This window comes from Lepidochelys kempii, chromosome 5, assembly GCF_965140285.1.
Source record: "Lepidochelys kempii isolate rLepKem1 chromosome 5, rLepKem1.hap1, whole genome shotgun sequence".
In the NCBI taxonomy this organism is placed as follows: domain Eukaryota; kingdom Metazoa; phylum Chordata; order Testudines; family Cheloniidae; genus Lepidochelys; species Lepidochelys kempii.
The window spans coordinates 113,148,554-113,168,471 of record NC_136384.1 but is presented as its reverse complement, the minus strand read 5'-3'; the positions used below and the strand labels follow the sequence as shown (position 1 = coordinate 113,168,471).

Below are 19,918 nucleotides of genomic sequence, written 5' to 3'. Positions count from 1 at the left end.
ATAAAATGAACAAAACATAGCACCTCCCTGTTTAATTCACACAAATGCATGGAAATACTACAAGGGTGAAATATCATATAACTTCTTTCCACTCCCACTGATAGCTACATGGAGTTTGGAATGCACACTAGATGAGTTTGCTACAGACTGAGGTGGATATAACCCTTAACTTTGGTTTGCAATTTTGTCTACTTCTCTTTATTGCCATGTTTCTTGCTAATGTATTACACCCATCGTTTACTTCCAGACTTAATCAGCCTTATGGACATAGAAGTGGCAGCAAACTACCCCTCCATATGCACATAGATCTTTTTCAAAGCACTGTACGTGTGGGTTCCCTCTTGGTAGTCTGAGAGAAACCATGAGAAAAATGACTTCAGATGGTTATCCAATTCCTGGAACCTTAACTACATTGCAGAGCCATGCATCCAAAGGCCTTTTTGTTGATTTACACATAAATAATACATTTTATTCTTTTTTCACAGTAGCGAGCTTGCAGTTCATGTAAATTAACACATTCTACAGATTCTTCCATGCCCACACAATGCTCATAAACTTGATGAGTAACTCCAGAACAGGAGTTTGCAATCTTTTCCAGACTGAAAGCCATATTTTTTTTTAAATCTGTTGTCATACGTCTGAGAATGAAAGGGGTCAGCTAATATTTCCATGTGACCTGGCCAGCATATTTGAGGCCCAATACTTTTAAATCTGCCAAAAAATATAAATACAAGGAATGTTTAAAAATGGGGGTTTGAAGTGATGTGTTTTTAAAATATATATATTTCAAAAAAAGGGATAGGAAAATTAAAAACAAAGGAAAAATCTCAAAAAACATGGCCAAACACAAATACAAAGCTACAAGGGGGAAAAAAGACATGAGCAAAAGAAAAATACCAAACTCAAAAGAATAAAAAAATCCAACAAAAAAACAAAAAAAATTTCATATGCCCTCCAAACCCATTGCATATGCAGCCCCCTCCACCTGACAGACACACACACACACAAACACAGAATAAGAGAAAGAGAAAAAGAAAAAAGACATAAGCACAAAGAGCACTGAGAAGAGAAAAAGAAAGGAAGATGAATAGTAGGAGTTCAATAGGCAACACAGTGCTAGTACCAGTACCAGAGGTACAGTTACCTCTGAAGGCACTGCATGATGGCCCTGATCAAGGAAAGCACTTAAGCATGTGCTCAAATGTTAGCACTCAAGTAGTCCCATTCAATTCAATGTGACTAAATGCTTCACTGCATCAGGACCAGAGCACCCAGCATCCTACAGAAACAAACCCATACTCCTCAAGCCACATGTTGCCAAATCCTGCTCTGAAGGACGTGCAAACTAACATTTGAAACAAAAGTCCATTTAAGAAATAGACAAATAAAGCTGGCCTTTATGTTACAGGAACATCTCGAACTTTTAAAGGACTCTCTCTTGCTTTCCAACAATATATCGCCATCCAACATCTTGACAGATGAAAGGAGATGTGACAAAGTCGGTCTGTCAGTGGTGCTTAACAATGATATCAGAAAAGAGCCCAATGTGCGAGTGGCAAATCTTCCCACACTACAGATTGAAGTTGAAGCGTATTCTGCTTTCTAGCTCGCCTGTGGGCCTCAGCCTCTGATGACTCTCTGCAGTGACTGCACCAGTCTAAACCCGGCTTCTCCAAACTGAACTCCTGTGGGCAGGATTTTCCCATTGGTCAGTGAGAACACTGAATTTCTTGAGGCTTTGCTTGACCTTGTCACCGTAACAGAGTTTTGGCGTTCCTCCACGTTGTGTGCAGTTCTTAAGTTGTCCATAGAGCACAGCCTTCAGGAGATGATCGTGAGGCACGCACTCCATGTCTCCCAACCAGCAACATCTGTGAGCGTCCAGCATAGTCTGCATAGACTGTAGGCCAGTTCTGTCAAGGATCTCATTATTAGTGATTCATTGGTGCCAAGTAACTCCAAGCATTTTTCTAAGACAGCGGAGGTGGAAACTGTTCAATCTCTGCTCCTGCTTGGAGTACGCAACCCAGATTTCACAACTGTGAAGGAGGGTACTAAGGACACAAGCCTGATAAACAGACACCTTTTTGTTCAGGGTTAGCAACTTGTTGTTACAAAGACATGAGGTAAGTTTGCCAAAGGTAACTTAAGCTTTGCTGATTTTAGCATCAAGTTCCCTATCAAGGTTAAGTGAACTGGTAAGAATTGAGCCAAGACAGCAGAAGTGATCTACGTTGTCCAACATAAAAATATGAATATTTTATAATCTACTGTATTGTCTTAGTATAATAACCCTGATTTAAATAATACATACATAAGACAATCTGCTGTTATGATTGCTAAATTATAAAGCCTAGTATCTATTTTTGTCTTTCAACTTATGCAGATATGTATACGGATATTGTGAAAAACCTGGCTTGAATTTAGAGGGAGTGAAGCAGATAAAAAGATAGCACAGACTATTCAGGTAATTTTGAAATGTAAGTCTACAGACATCAAGGGACTCTGAGATCATCATAGTAACCACAAGAGGGCTGTGATTTAGGAGGTCACAACAAGCCCGAAATGGCTTAGTAGACTTTTCTCAATTTTCTTGCATTGTATTCTTCATATATATTGGGTAAGACTACAAATAAAAGTCATTTTTCTAACCTTGCACAGCTTACAACTAAAAAAAGAAGAGAAAAATAATCTAAAAAGGGAGATCATTACAAAAAAGTGAATGTGCTGAAGCATAAACACCTTATAGTTTGAAAAACCTTTTTCTAATTAAAGTTTCCAAAGTTATCACAAGAATATGCTCAACACCATTTTGGACTTAGTCCCCAGAACATTCAAATAGACATATAGCTAAAAGCATATACTACTACTTTGCACTTTCATAACAGTTCCTATTAAAGGTCTCACAATGTTTCACAAACTTTAGTTAATCCTTACTACTTCCCCTGAGAGATTAGCCCTCTTTTACAGACTGGAAAAATTGCAGCACTACTGGCCCAAATTCACACAGCAAGTTGATGACAGAACCAGGAACAGAAGACATATCTCCCACGTCCTCATGATATGCTCGAAATATTAAACCAGTGAAAACAAAAGGCTTAATTCTCCATTATGTCACACCAATATTAGACTGGCATAACACCACTTCCAACACCGTAACACTTTAATAACAATGCTTTTATAGTTCCAGTGATTCACTACTTATAAACGGCAGATTCAAGACTACCACCACTATGCAGCCACCAGAATGAAAAAGTCACAACTCTCAGAACTCATTCTTGGAAAGAGGCTATTTTGGTTTATTTTTTAAAAACCTTATTTTATTGCATTCCACACCCTGAAAAACATTCCCGAAAAACTAAAAACTCTTCAGTTACTGCACAGCAGTAAAAGATCTCTCTCTTCACCAACATTAAATAAAAAAGGCTAGTGAGAGATTTTACACAGATACAAAGAGCACTTTAAGCACACCACCCATATGCACTCAATGAACACTGCTGGTGGAAACACAACAGAGCAATCCATTAATGGTCAGATTTTACCTGAGAGGAATCTGCCTTGGCTATGTCCACAGTAGCACTCAGTACTCCACGAAGACTCTCTCCATTTTCTTGAACCAGGAGGTAAGCAAGTAGAAGGAAAACGTGAGTGGGGACTTGATTCATAATAGGTAGCAGTGATTTAATGGAAGACAACCAGGCAGACACTGCAGACTTCTCTTTCATGTGCTCTAGGATCCTCCAGGTTGTATACAATAAATTGTACGTACTGGTTATAGGAAAGATGACCTTGCAGGATGACTGGAAAACACAAACAAATAAGCATTATGAATGGTTAAGTCCAAATCTTGAAAAACAAAAAAGTAACAAATCCAAATTTTGCCCGCCTAAACTTTTCATTTGAGATACCCTATTCCTTAAAGAAAAAAAATTAAATTAAATCATCACTAAATCTCTCTTTACTTGCTTGTCCATGGGTTCTGTCACTAAAGAGCAACATGATTCAAATTCACTGTTCTGAAGTTCCCCTCCCTGCTTAGCAGCAATCATCACTATTCCTGCTGGTAATTATGGTTCTATTTCCCAACTGAAGTGGAGAAAATGAAACTGGAGTATATTAAAAGTACCTTTTTCTGACAAAGTGCCTGCCATTTTGGAGACTGCCTCATGTTGCTTTAAACTGCCAGGTTATGAATTGAAAGAGAAAATGTAAATTACTCGTGACCTGTTATGCTTTGGTTTGCTTTTTAGCATTTCATCCAGCTTTGGACAATAATACTAAACTAAACACTGTTATTTTTTAGTTCTCATGTTCCAGCACAGGTGTGGTTGTGTAATATTTGGGTTGGAAATAACAGGGAAAGATTACAATCCCAAGAAGAATTTGTTAGATATTTCTTTTTTTAAATCACTGAAAAGTTTCAATGCATATTAGAGTTAATTAAAAGACAACGCTAATTCAGAACCTAAACTACCTAACATTTTTTATTAAAACTGGATTCTCTTGTAAAAGGAAATGTTTTCCAAGTGGTCTTCCACACCCAAATCTAGATTATAACTGAGAGGCAGCCTTAGGGGAGGAAGCATTTAGATGCAATACATTTTATATATGAAGGAAGGAATTTGAAAGGAGGTTTCCAGCTGGAAACTAGAAATTGACCCATAATTCAGACTCAGTCAGGGACAGGACCTGTTCACCCTTGAATTTCAAAGTGAAAGAGATATTCTGTATGAGCAGCCATAGCAGTTCTACATAAATCTTCACACCTTAACTTTAATCACATTGTTTAACGTAATGTAAATTTATTTTGATTAATGAGAACTATAATATCCCTGTACTTTAAATGACCTTTTTATAATAGCATTTAAATTAGAATTAACTCTTACTCCAATAGTTATTCCATCAGTTATTGTATGCGAAAAATTCAACAACCTGCAACCCACTGTCCCTTTCTCGGATGAGATTACTTAAAGCCAAATTCTCCCCTCAGATGCACCCAGGGGTCTCCCATTTACTTCAGCTGTTGTCACAAAGGCTGATTTAAGATCAGAATGTGGCCTGATGAGGAAGTTCAGGATCAGTAGGTTCTATTGTTAGGGGCTTGATCCAGCAGGATATCGGCTTATTCAGCTCCCTCAGGCATCTGGAAATCAGGATCAGTCCCTAAGAGGTAATTTCACCATAGCTGAAACCAATACTAGAATTGAGGGGTATAGGTGGTTATACCCACACCTCAAATTTCTCACTACTGCAAGCTGAATAAAGGAAAATAAATGCTTTAAAAAAGCTGGAACACCCTAAGTGCTTTGTGGTTTAGAAAGGAAAAATATATAATCACTGCCATTCCAGTCTGAGGACTGCCCTGGACAGAAATCTAGCTGGGCAACTTCCACTGGAACTGTGCCAGCCCTAACAGAAAATATACCCCTTACTGGCAGAGGCCGATCAGTTTTGTTGTTGCATTTTTCAAAATATTTGAAAAAACAAAAAACAAAACCATAGTTCAGGAATGTTTTCTACTGAATCCGGTGATTCAGATACCGTTCTCTGGAGATATGTTTGTTTTCCTTACCATTAAACAGCAGGAACAGTAGTAACCAAGACAGGCGTATAACATTCTCTCCCAATGACTTACTCCCTTTCTGACACATTGCTCTCTTGGGAAGAGAGGGGAGGGAGTCTCAGCATTTAATCGGAACAATTTCTGAAATGAACAATGAACTGTGGCGGTAATAATTTCTTCATAATAACTATATGCTGTGGAGCTGGAAAAATACAAGCCCTTACAGCACTTTATGTTACCATGATTCTCCTCCCCTCTAGAGAATCATGTCCCTTTCCTCTCCACATTTTTTGGGAGTGCAGGAGAACACTGTTTATTCACAGAAAATTTGCCAGCAAAGTTTAGTCATGGCTAGCATTAACATTCAGCAGCTCAGTATTTGTTTACTGCGCTCTGACAATGTATATTGAGGTCTGACAATGTGTTCCATGTTGCACTGTGCGAAGACTATGATGGGATGCCTGTCCCAAGGGTTTACAATCTCATTTAGACAGACAGTACAGACACAGCATACATGTGCCAGTGCCTTTTACTAAATGAAGTAACTGTTCAGTTGTATGTCATAGTAGTGAAGGACATAACTAATGAAGATTCTTCTGTCTTAAGTGGTAAAGGCTTGTGCTGTCAGAGAAGGAGGATTCAAGTTGTAACCCCATGTTGCTAAGATTTGTGAGCAGCAAAGCAGAAGTCAAGTAGTTGTAAGTGCCCACAAACTGGTTACAATATACTAGGTGGGCAAAGAATCTTTTTTTATGTTTAGTATTGATTGATTGAAAAATTGTGTCTGCAGTGGCTCATTACTGAGGCTTCACTGAAAGAGAATTTATAGGAGTATGAATGGAGAGAGGATTCTGGTTCAGAGGGGACAACCCAGAAAAAGACTCAAAGAGGCACACGAGAGAAAGATAAATGGAGCTGGTAAAGTTGGGCAGAGGAAAGGGGGATTCTCTGATTGCACGCCCTGGAGGCAGGGACTGTTATTTTTATACAGCATCTGCCACAGTGAAGTTCTAATTCTTATTGGGATCTCTGAGTATTAGGGCAGTCCGTTTTTTAAATCACAGGAAGAAAGGAGAGCAGAATATCAGGCACGAGCAGAGTTAAGTAAAGCCTTGAGGGCCTGTACTAGGAACCTCACTGATACAAGAGGTGACGGTTGCCAGTTAAGGATCAAAGAGGGGATGGGATGTGATCTGGAAGGGAAAATGCTATTCACACAAACATTCTGGGTGGGCTGGAGGACACAAATTAGAAGCTCAGAGACCTAGCAAATTAGAGAAGTTGAGGCAAGAGATGAAGATGACACTGATAAGGGTTTTCCCTGTAGGAACAGAGCATAAAGCATGAAAAAGTACACATGTGGAAAGTCCATTGAAGATTATATTCTGTTAGAGATTTGACCCTGGTGCACAAATTCACCAAGCATGTGGGAACACTAAAAAAATCTACATTTCTGGTCCTAAAGTTAAGGAATATCATATCATCATGACACTATTTAAGTCCATAGTACATCTACACCTTGAATACTGCACACAGTTCTGGTCATCCCATCTCAAAAAAGATATAGTAGAAATGGAAAAGGTACAGAGAAGGGCAACAAAAATGATTAGCTTCCATATGAGGAGAGATTAAAAAGACTGGACTGTTCAGCTTACAAAAGAGATGACTAGGGGGGAATATGATAGAGGACTATAGAATCATGAATAGTGTGGAGAAAGTAAGTGTTATTTACCCCTTGACATAACACAAGAACCAGGGTTGATCCAATGAAATTAACAGGCAGCAACTTTAAAACAAACAAGAAAGTAGTGCTTCTGCACACAACACAGTCAACCAGTGGAACCTGTTACCAGGGGATGTTGTGAAGGTCAGAACTATACATGGGTTCTAAAAAGAATGGGACAAGTTCATGGACGATAGACCTATCAATGGCCATTAGCAACCCTATGCTCTGGATGTTCCTAAGCCTCTGAAAACCAGAGGCTGGGATTGGGGGGGGCGGGGGGATGGATTACTTGATAATTGCCCTGTTCTGTTCATTTCCTTTGAAGCATCTGGCACTGGCCACTGTCAGAAGACAGGATACTGGGCTAGATGGACCATTGGTCTGACTCAGTAGGGCCATTCTTATGGTTTTTAAAAGCTACAGGTTATCACACATCTCCATAGCTCATCAGCCAGTACAGTAACAAGGTTTCTGGAGCCTTGAGGAGAAAATCTGGGATACAAGTCCTTAAAACATGTCCCCTAGGAATATCTAGGGAGCTATCCTCTAGGATAAATGGATATTAGATGCAGAAACCAGAAGAAATGGTACGTTTTGCTGTCTCAAATGCACCACCAACCTGACTAATCTCCAGAAACAGTTGAAAACAGCTGTAAAGAGGCAAATGGAGCCTAACTTCTACAGTGCTAAGGATGTGGCAGGCAGCTCTCACCTATCTGCAGAACATTTGGATGGAGATTTTCAAAAGAAGGCTGGATAGTCATCTGTCTCGGATGATTTAGACAACAAATCCTGCATCTTGGCAGGGGGTTAGACTTGATGACCTTTGTGGTCCCTTCTAACCCTATGATTCTATGAACATATGGATGGAGTCTAGAGGAGAGCAACAATAATGACAAAGGATTTTGAAAACCTGACTCATGAGGAAAGGTTAAAAGAAACAGGCATGTTTAGTCTTGACAAAAGAATACTGAGGGTGAACCTGAAAACAGCAATCAGGTCTGTTAAGGGCTATTATAAAGAGGATGGTGGTCAGTTGCCCTCCATGTCCACTGAAGGTAGGACAAGAAGTAATAGGCTTAATCTACAGGAAGGGAGCTTTAGGTTAAATATCAGGAAAAACTTTCTAGCTATAAGAGTAGCTAAGCACTGGAATAGGTTTCCAAGGGAGATGGTGGAAATCCTCAGCACTGGAAGTTTTTAAGAACAGGCTGGACAAATACTTGTCAGGGACGATCTAGGTTTACTTGGTCCTGTCTCAGTGCAGGAGGCTGAACTTGATAACTTCTCAAGGTCCCTTCCAGACCTACATTTCTATGATTCTGTGTGGGAGGGAGGGAGAGTTCTCAGGCTCAAGATCATGTATCAGTAAATAAGAGGGGAGCAACAAGTACGTACAAAAAGATTCCAAGATGATCAGTTGACACCATAATAGGTGGTACTTTTATGCCCCCTTTGCCTTTGTTCTCCCTCCCTTCCCCAACAAAGTGGAAAGAGAAGAAAAGAATGGTGGTTGATGAGACTATACTGTTACAAGGAAAGGGATGAATAAGAGTACCATAAGCAAGAGTCTGAAGGAGGCAAAAGTTTTGCGTTCTATTGAGCGCTGCTATTTGGCTAACAGCACAGGATGAAGATGTATTTATACCTTTACATCTGTATGAGCTGATATAAGGCTGTAAAAAAAAAACAAACAACCATACAGGTAGAAGCGATGCCCAAGAGCAAAATTAGTTTTTGCTGCCTTCCCAGTACTTCCCATTTTACTCATCTTTAATACACGTGTTGACAGTTTCCATGTCAAGTTTAAAAAGAACACAAACACACACATCACCTTTAGAAGTCTCGAATGTAAATTACTGCATGTAACAACGCAGAGAAACTGTTATATTCCCCCTAACCCAATCTGCCCCAAAAGAAGGGAAAAGCCTCAATTAAACCTTTACCAATTTCTTTTTATCCTTTATGCCCTCCTGCTGTACCATTTCCAAAAGATTTATAGCCAGCTGTTGCCTAGTGGGGTCAGAATCTTCCTCCGATATGCAGTCCTCAACTGCTGTTGAAGATAAGATCTGCAACACAGGCATCACCAAGATGATGGCTGTGGCTGGAATTTTCTGAGTTTCTGTACAGGAAAGGAGCTTGCAAGCTATTTGAGCAAGAGAAAAAAATTAGGTGGAAAAAAGAGTTATACTTTTCAGTATGACATACATATTTTCTAGCAAACACTCTGGTCAAGCACAGTAACAGTCCCCAAAAGAGTTGCAATATATATACATTATACTGCCACAGTGCAAACTACTTTCCTGATAAGGACCACATCACCAAATTTACATTTCATGCCCTTTATACCAAGCCACCTGAGCACCTTACATTAATAAACACAGAAATGGAATAGAACAGAAACCCCTGCTTGTTAATGTATCAGCAGGAAAAGTCTATTCTCTATTACTAAACCAATAAGTCAAAAGCCCAGCCAAACAAATAAGCTATACGCTGTGCCCTCAAGATTGTCAAATGTGAGATCAGAAGAACTGTCAGAAGTAACAGGTTCAGGAGGCCTGAACCCTGTGCTAAGGCTATCCTGCTGCTGGCTAGAAAAATTTAAACCCCAATACAAAGGAAGAACAAGCCAGCAGATGCTAACATCCATGACAGGAAAAAGGAGGGGAGAAAAAAATCTGTTTTCGCCTTTGGCTCCACCAGATCAAACTTTTATTTTTTAACAACAAAAAATTACAGCTTAATACAATGAGCATTCCAATCACTGCATCTAACTTCAAAGAAGACTGACTACAAAAAGAAAATGTCTTAAATTTAAGGAAACAAAACAAACAGGAAACCATGATCTTGGAAACTGGATATTCCAAGTAGAACTTTACCTAGGTTTAAGATAGGTTTCTGCTGACACGCTGGAGACTGTAGCAGAAGTAAACCTAATCCAATTATGGCCTGTTCAACTGGAAAGTCCTGAAGAGGCAGAAAAAAAAGTGTTGTTTGAAGACTTCAGTTTTGAGCCAGATTGGGTGTGAAATAAACAAACATATCAATATTGCATGCCTTTTTTATGCACACAGTATACCTGTTCAAACCTTGCAATTTAAAAGCAGCAACCTTTCAATAAAGGTAATCAACTGGAAGCATGAGGTCCAATACAATTCAAGCCTTTTATTAAATAGCCACAAGATTCTGATTAGTTTCTCTATAATTTGGTTTAACCTATACTGGCCAGCTCCCTACACAACAGTCTACATTGAATCTAACCAGTCAGCACTAAAACATAGTAGTTGAGATATGGGGACTTCATAATTTTAAATTTTCTGGCTTTTTAGTTTTGCAGCGAAGAAACAATAACAACAAAATTAAACCCAGGCTTCATATATCTACCATAAGCAAACACTATGGTAAAAGCCTTATTAGTTTAGATAAAACAGTTCAATGTCTATGTACTCGACATAGGCCTAGAAATCTTCAAAAATGGGTGCCTAAAATTAGGCTCCTAAAACCATATTCTAGGGACCTAAATAAGTACCTGGATGTCTAAAGTGCTAAGCATCCTCTGTTGGTGTCAGTAGGATCTTCTGGGTAATCTGCATTTTTTAAAAACCTGTGCTGGCAATTTTATCCATAATATACAAATTTCTGTGAAAATACTGGGCCTGAAGCAGTGAAATTCACAGACAGCGGCAATCTGAACTCTACAATGGTCAAACTCTGCTCCTAGATCATGTTTCTAATAGGGTGGAGCGATTTTCTCTAGGTAGCAAAAAACTTTTGTCACTTCAAAATAAAGCTACTTCAACATTAATAATGAAAAGTTATTTAGACTTCCAATACGCTAAAAGTTATTGTGAACTGTTTTAGACATATAGCCCAATCTTTTCAAAAATGCATTAGGCTCCTAAGGCTATATTTAGACACCGAAGGCTGAGATTTAAAAAACACCTATACAACTTAGGAGCACAAGTCCCAGTGATTTGAAACTGCAAACCCTGATTGAGGATTACAGCCTGATCAAAACATTTCAGATTTCTTAACTTGTAAAAATTCAATATATTGGAAGATGGTGCTTGTTGCAAATACAGGACATGCTATTTGCTTATGAATTTTCTATTAACTTTGTGTTGGTCTCACAGGGAGGATAATGAGAACCTTCGATTGACTTTTTCAGCACAGATGAGCATTTTAAACAAAGATTCTTAGCAAGAAAAAAATAACTGCATATATAGACCCACTTTGAAAGACCACCTTTAAAATGGCAACAATCTTTCCATTTAATGTAGCTTTTTGTATCTTCTCCCAAAGTCTTACCTCTTGCAAGAGCTCAACATTTTGCTCTATTAAGCAAATTGTAGATGAACATTCCCCTGTCACATTCAGACAAATCTCACAGAAGCACAGAATCTGCAGACAAAGCTGGGATAACTGGACTTTCCAAAAAACAGGGTACCGAAGCAGACTGCAGAATAATTCTTCTAGAAAGAACAATGCTTCCGTTATTTGTGGCAAGTCCTTTATCTGTCGAGAAAAAGAGATAGCTTACAACACATACACACACACTTTTTTATTTATTTTCCTTCTCCCTTACATGATGGGTGAAAGAGTTTCAATTTCTATAGCTGGCTCTAAGAGTTGTATAACTTTTTCATTGCGAACTTTTCTAAGAACCTTGCAAAAAACATATTCAGAGATAAACTACCAACCCAAACATTCTATGCCTGATGGCAGGATCAGCCTTGGAACAGACAAGCCTATCTGCAGTTTGAAACTCAGCAGTAAAATCAGACAGAAACTTAAAGAATTAACAAGCACTGCCCTTTTCCTTAAGAGGGACAACAGGCAGACATCCTTGGTTTTGGGTCCTTCATTCCTGATTTGCTACTGCATGCAATTCAGTTCCTGAGCTTCTCTGGGTTAGTGATTGCCAAATAGAACAAGTGGTGCAGAGGTTTTCTAATGCTGAAATTTTCTTATTATTGAGATTCCCCCCCCCCCATCACTTTTCTTATTATCTAATCTTGATTCCAACTTCAGTCTCCAGAGGTAGCAAGTCAGTATCTTATTCCCCTGAAGCACCAAGTAAGTTTATCTACAGAAAAAAATTGTATTCTAGTGTCTTGACCAAAAGTGTCATTCTATATTTGGAAGCAGTGCAGAAGAGGATTCAAATGGCAGGGTTTCTCAATAGGTTAATGTGTTAGATAGGAAAGATGTTCTGCTCTTGCAAATTCCAATTCCAACCAAACCCAGCTGTTCTAATCAAAATTCTGGAGCTGCTGTTATGAATAAGGTTTTGATCTCACCCACATTGGCATTTATTGCAAAGGATTAAGAACAATGAACCATCTGCTCTAATCAGGAGCCTTGTGTCTGCTGAATTCATCAAAAGGAAAGTGCAGGTGACCAGCTGAACCCTTCACCAGTGGTTGCCACCATAAGACAACAAAATGATTACGAAGCTTTCAGCATTTATGCAATACACAGTAGCAGGACTAAACGAGGGGCTAGATAAAGAAAGGATAAAAAGGGCTTGGGGATCGTAGAAGGAAGAAAGGACAGGTTATGAAAACAAGCTTATGAGTTCTTGGGCCAAAGATTTTCCTAGCTGCAGTGAAAGACACACTGTGGACAAGGGGACAGTGAAAAGAATGTTAAGCTTAGTATACATTTAAGAAAATATAAGTGATTTCTAGCAAAACAGAGTTTACTCCTATAGTTGTGTGTTTTGGTTTTGGGGGAATAAAGCAGGTTCATAACTATTTTTCTGAGAAGTTTTCTGTGTCCCTTTTGAAGTCTATTACCATCCTACAATCTTTAATGTGTTTATCTTCACTACACCTAATATTCCCATTTTGCAGACAGGAAACTAAGGCAGAAAGAGGCTACGGCCATGTCTACACTACAAAATTATTTATGTCATCATACAGTCACCACAGTTATTAAATTATTGTGTGTACCCACTTGGCTCCTTGTGTTAGTGGTGCGTGTCCTCACGAGGAGCACTTGTATCAATTGTATTGTCAGTCTGGGGATTATGGGATGGCTCCTGAAAACCGGTAACAGTCAACATAAACAATGCAGTGTCTACACTGACACAGTGTCAATCCAATTATATTGACAGTGACTCTACACCACTCGGGGAGGGGGTGTTACTACGTAGGCACAGAGAGGCACTTACATGGGTGGGATCCAAATTTACAAGAAAACACTTCCACAGCTAGGTCGATGCAAGGCAGCTTACGTTGACCTAACCATGAAGCACAGACCAGACCTAAGGGAGTTGCCAAAGCTCTCCCAGGAAGTCTGTGATGAAGCAGGGAAGTCCCTCCCGCATCGCCTGAGTCTCAGGCTTGCAACCTAAACACTGGACCATTCTTCCCCTCTTCTCCTCAATGAGCTATGGCTGAGATTTTGAAAGAGGCCCAAGACAATTAGGCACCCTACTTTGCACTGAATTTCAGTGAGAGGTAGGCCCCTCTGACAATCCCAGCCTACACAGAGTACAGTTGTGCCTTCCAGTACACAGTCCCACTGGCTTCAGAGAATGTCACACTTATTCAGGTAAGGGGACAATTTGTGTTCTTATTAAAACACAAGAACTTTGTATACCCCATTTCACACTTTAAAACCAACCCATCCAATTTCAAGTGTTACGAGTTTTCTCAAGACAGTTTGTGATGTTAAGAACTGGCTGTAAAAAACGGTTACCTACCTTTCATAACTGTTATTCTTCAAGATGTTTTGCTCATGTTCATTACACTCTAGATATATGCGTGCCCACGTGTGCAGCCGTCTGAGATTTCTGCCTTAGCGGTACCAGTAGAGCCGGCTGTGGCGCCCCGTGGAGTACTGCACTCATGCCTCGGAATATCAAGCACCGCCAGCCCTACACCCTCTCTGTTCCTTCTTGCTGACAACTCCTACGGAGGGGCAGGAGGGCGGGAAATGGAATGATCATGAGCAACACATCTCGAAGAATAACAGTTACGAAAGGTAGGTAACCATTTTTTCTTCTTCGAATACTTGCTCATGTCGATTCCATTCTAGGTGACTCACAAGCAGAATCAATGGAGGTGGGCTCGGAGTTCACAGTCTTGCAGCTTGCAGCACTGCTCTGCCAAAGCCAGCATCATCTTGACCCTGCTGACTCACTGCATAGTGAGACGCGAAAGTGTAGACGGACGACCAGGTCGTGGCCCGACAGATCTCTTGGATCAGCACCTGCGCCAGGAAGGCTGATGATAATGCCTGCATCCTAGTTGAATGAGCTGTCACGATCGCCGGTGGGGACACCTTTGCCAGCTCATAGCAAAAGCAGATATAGGCCGTGATCCAAGATGAGATTCTCTGGGCTGACACTGGGCAACCTTTCATCCTGTCAGTGACAGCAGGCTTTGGATAAAGGACTGGTAAGTAAATGTCTTGACCTGTGTGGAACTGGGAGATGACCTTGGGCAGAAAGGTAGGGTGCAGATGCAGCTATACTTGTCCTTATTGAAGACCATATTGGGTGGTTCCAACATTAGCGTCCTGATCTCGGACACTCCACAGGTTGAAGTTATAGCGACCAAGAAGGAGACCTTCCAGGAGAAAGGCAGCAGGAAGCTACATCCTCTTGGACTGGTGGCTGGAAGGGTTCCAAGGGAGGACCCGTGAGCCTCGACAGCACAAGATTCAGGTCCCAAGAGAGGACCAGGTCCTGGACATGCGGGTAAAGGCACGCTAGACCTTTTAAGAAGTGCGCTATCATGGGATGGGAGAAGACCAAGTGGCCTTGAAACCAAGGGTGGAATGCCGTAATGGTCTCTAGGTGTACCTTGATCAAAGATGGTGACAGACCCTGAAGCTTAAGGTGCAATAAATAGTCCCAGATGTCCTGCAGCTGGGCCTCTTCCACACGAATGTGTCGGTCCGAGGCCCAACATGTGAACCGCTTCCACTTTGCCACATAGGTAGCCGTGGTGGATCGTTTTCTGCTGCCCAGCAAAACCTGTTGGACACCAGTGGAACACTCCTGTTCATTCATACTTAGCCATGCAGCAGCCAAGCCGTCAAGTGCAACGGTGCCAAGTTCAGGTGCAGCAGGTTGCCATGGTTGTGGGACAGCAGATCTGGCCAAAGAGGTAGCTGCAATGGGGTGGCTGCTGAGAGACTCAGCAGCATGGCGAACCAGTGTTGACAAGGCCACGCTGGGGCTATGAGGATAACAGACGTTCTGTCTTGTTTCACCTTCAGCAATACCTTGTGGATCAATGGTACGGGCGAGAAGGCGTACATCAGCGCTCCCGACCACAGAATCAGGAAGGCATCCAACAGGGAACCCTTGTCCCTGCCCCACAGACAACAGAACAGGTGACACTTTCTGTTATGCCTGGACGTAAATAGGTCCACCCTGGGAGTCCCCCACCTGCGAAAGATCAAGCAGACCACCGCCGGAGAAAGCGACCATTCGTGGTGATACAAGAAGGACCTGCTGAGGTGATCTGCCAGGAAGTTCCTAGTTCTAGGCAGGTGGGCGGCCACCAGATAAATGGCATGCTACACACAAAAGTCCCAGAGGCTGAGCGTCTCCCGACAAAGGACCAAAAACCTAGCATCACCCTGCCTGTTGATGTAATACATCACGGCTGTACTGTCCCTCAGGACTTGAACCTTCCTGCCAAGTGGGGCAAGAACGCCTGGTAGGCCAGGAAATCTGCTCTGAGCTCCATGACGTTCATATGAAGAGCCAGATCACTGGGTAGCCGGTGAACCTGGGTGTTGAGCTCGCCCAGATGGGCTCCCCAGCCCAGGTCCGACACATCTGAGACCAGGGTAAGTGACAGAGATGGGGTCACAAATAGAACCCCCTGGAGCACTGACTCGGGATCCAGCCACCAGTCCAAGAGGATGTAGCTCAGCACCATGACCACTCGGGCTAGGGCGTGCCTGGTGGGGATATAGACCAGGACAAGCCACGCCTGCAGAGGCCGTAGATGAAGTCAGGCATGGATGATCGCGTACGTGCACGTGGCCATATGGTCCATTAGTCAAAGGCACGCATGGGTTGTGGTGAGCGGATGGCTCTTTATGTGAGCAATCAAGTCTGACATGGCCTGGAAGCGCACTTTTGGAAGGAAGGCCCCACCTCGCATGGAGTTGAGAAATGCTCCGATAAACTCTATACATTGGACTGGTGTTAACATGTCCAGCTCGTTGGACAGATGGACCACACCAGATTGAGTCTATGTTGCACCTGCTCCCGAGACCTGCCCTTTTTAAGCCAGTCATCGAGATATGGGAAGATCGGGACCCTCCGACATATCAGGTAAGCCGCGACCAGCGCCACACATTTTGTGAAGACCCTGGTGGCCGAGGACAGGCCAAAGGGTAGCGCCGTGAATTGGAAGTGATGCCCAGCCACTATGAAACACAGGAAACGCATGTGGCCCGGCAGTATGGAGACATGAAAGTAAGTGTCCTTTAAGTTGAGAGTGGTGTACCAATCCCCCGGATCCAGGGAAGGAATGATGGAGGCCAGGGAGACCATGAGGAACTTCAACTTCTTGAGAGACTTGTTGAGGCCACACAGGTCCAGGATGGGTCTGAGGCCCCCTTTGGCCTTCGGGATTAGGAAGTAGCGGGAGTAGAATCCTTTTTCTTCCATGTCCCAAGGAACATCCTCCACAGCCCCCAAGCCCAGGAGCTTCTTGACCTCTTGAACGATTGCTCTTGAGAAGGGTCCCTGAAGAGGGATAGGGAAATGAGGGAATGAAGGTGTGGGGGCAGGAAGGAGGGGTGCCCAAGAACTGCAGGGTATAATTCCAAGTCACTAGGTCCAGGACCCAGCGGTCCGACATAACCCGCAACCAGGCCAAGCGGTAGGGAGAGAGGCGGCTGAGGAAAAGGTGGGTAGGATCCGGTCAACTGAGCGGGGCATCGCTTCTGGCCCCCTGGGTGCTTGGCGGCCCCAGGCTGGGCTGGTAAACATAAGGAAGAAGGGTGATGATGACCAAAGTTAGCATCTCTTCTCATAGATCCCGGACGAGGCTGGCAGGGTCTTGGCAGTGGTCGGAAGGGCTTTCTGGCTGATTGTGGCGTGTGCATGCCCAACGAGCGAAGGGTAGCCCTCGTGTCCTTCAACCCATGCAGCCTGGCATCCGTCAGATCCGAGAACAGACCAACTCCATCAAAGGGGAGGTCCTGGATCGAGGCCTGCATCTCCTCGGAGAGGCTTGCTGTCTGGAGCCAGGAGCTGCTTCGCATGACCACCGCCGATGTGACCACCCTTGCTGCCGAGTCTGACGCATCCTATGCCATTTGCAGAGAACATCTGGCTGCCGCAGTACCCTCCTCCACCACAGTGCCAAACTCTTGGGCCAGTCTCAGAGGGACGGATTCCTGGGACTTTCTGCAGCCGTCCTAGAGATTAAAACTGTACCAGCCCAGCAGGGCCTGATGGTTCGCCACCCAAAATTGCAGGCTGGCGGTTGAATAAATAAATAGTTTCTTAGCCTCTTTGTTTTTGGGAGTCAAGGAGGTGGGGACCTGTTTGTCTTTTTCATTGGTGGCAGATACAACCAGAGAACCTCAGGGTGGGTGGGTATAAAGGTATTCAAAACCTTTGGCCTGCACAAAGCACTTTTTCTCAGCCCGTTTTGAGGTGAGCGGAATGAAGAGGGCGGAGTCTGCCACAAGGCCGTGGCTATCTCGAGGATCATGTACAGGCAAGGCAACCCTGGCAGGCGTGAAGGCCGAGAGGACGTTGAAGAGAGCGTCCTCCTGCTCTGCCATTTCCTATACCTCGAGCCCCAAGTTCTCGGCCATATGCCAGAGAAGGGCTTGATGTTCCCTAAAGTCATCCAGCGGGCTAGCTCTGGAAGGTCCCAAGACTGCCTTGTCTGGGGATGACAAGGAAGACTGGACTGCCGGTGGGAGTGCTGAGGTCTCAACCACCGTCATAGAAGGTGGCTTTGGGGTGGGCACAGGTTCCTCCACCCCGGCTTTCAGTACCGGGCCCAGTGCCAGTGGGGCCACCAACCAATGGTCCACCACAGCCACCAAGGAGTGCTGCAAAGGAGGCATCGTCACAACCAGTATGCCTCATGCGCTTCAATAAGGCCACTGGCCGTGTTGCCATTCTGGTGCCGGAGACAAGGGAGTGGGCTCCAGTGCCCAATCACACCGATGAGACCTTGACGATGGGCTGAACTGGCCCTCCGTACCAGAGGAACCACCTTCTGAAGACCAGGGAGGATCCGACAATGCCTGTGTTTGTTTACTGTGGGTCGTGGCTACCAACGACCATTGCACAGGTGTAACTGAACAATAACTGTACCGTGGAGAGCGGTTCCGGTGCTGGGGAGACCCGTGCTGCAGAGACCAGTACCAGGACGGGGAACTTTCCCACTGTGTTGGTGATCGGGCCTGATGCCTAGAGGATGATCATCAAGAGAGTGAGCAGTGCCAGGAATAGTAAGGGGAGCATCAACCCCGTGCCGGTGAGTAGCGCCGAGGGGATCTGGAAGTTTGCCTGGGCAATCAACAATGCGACTGGGATCTGCCCCTGGATTCCAGACACAGCGGAGAACATCTTCTGTCCGGCAACGAGCATTGTTCTCCTGCTCCTGAGGGGTTTTAAGGGGGGGCTTGCCCTCGTGGGAAACCTTAGCCGGGTTCTGCAGCACCGGGGTCTTCATCGGAGCAGGTGGAGACCTGTGCTCTCTCTGTGCCTGGGGAGCCTGGGACGATGAAGATGCAGGCAGGAGTGTGGGTCCCATACTGCTCCCAGGAGTCGGTGGCGGATCTTTAAGAGGGCTCGGAGCCCCAGCTGGGGAGGCATGATCACGTGGCCCCGGAGTAGCCTGACTGGCAGGCCCAGGTCCCTTGCCAAATGACCCCAGGGCCTTCTTGTTCAGTGCCAGGGAGCACTTCTTGTCTTCTTCTTCAGCCACAACGAACAATGCCAGGAGGAGCTTGGTGCCAGTGAAGCACTGTGCATGGAGGCTGAGGCACTCGGTGCAACTTGTCTGGATGGCTTAGAAGCCGGGCAGAAGGCGGACTCCATTAGGATAGCCCTGAGACCGACATCCTGCTCCTTTTGGGTGCAGGGCTGAAAGTTTTTGCAGATCCAGCACCACTCCTTAACACTTGACTCCCCGAAGAACTTAAGGCAGCTGCCATTGGGGTCACTCGCAGGCATAGGCCTGCTGCAGTCTGAGCAGGGCTTAAACCTGGGAGACCAGGGCATGCTCTGCCTGGGGCAAAGTCCCACTTGGACCCTAACTGCTAACTAACACTTAACTATCAAATGCAAACTATGTACAATGGCTCTAAGGCGTGAAGTTCAGAATGGTAGAAACTGCTAGCGCTTGCTAAGCAATAAAGGCGCTCCGACCGACCACCACGGGCAGTAAGAAGGAACTGAGAGGACACAGGGCCGGTGGTGCCTGATATACCGCCTAATGAGCGTGGCACTCCAGAGGATGCGACAGCCAGCCCTACGGGTACCGCTAAGGCAAATATCTCTGACGGACGTGCACGTGGACACATGCACACCTAGATGGAATCGACATGAGCAAACACTCGAAGAAGAACAGCAGATTGTGATTGGTTCGGGACAATAACATTCTGTCTCTCACATGCTGCTC

General features: G+C 43.9%; 1 protein-coding gene across 6 annotated transcripts in view; it reads right to left on the bottom strand.

Moving 5' to 3' along the window:
- The window catches only part of FOCAD (focadhesin), a 200,222-nt gene that overhangs the window by 134,027 nt on the left and 46,277 nt on the right, over window positions 1–19,918 (bottom strand). For 5 of the 6 annotated variants that reach the window (XM_073345495.2, XM_073345491.2, XM_073345492.2 and 2 more), the window contains 4 exons: window positions 11,601–11,807; window positions 10,172–10,259; window positions 9,230–9,438; window positions 3,543–3,800 (listed from right to left, as the gene is read on the bottom strand). In XM_073345495.2, coding sequence (XP_073201596.1) covers window positions 3,543–3,800; window positions 9,230–9,438; window positions 10,172–10,259; window positions 11,601–11,807 — 762 coding nt within the window. The remainder of the gene's footprint in view (window positions 1–3,542; window positions 3,801–9,229; window positions 9,439–10,171; window positions 10,260–11,600; window positions 11,808–19,918) is intronic. The other variant, XM_073345494.2, reaches the window with a different exon arrangement.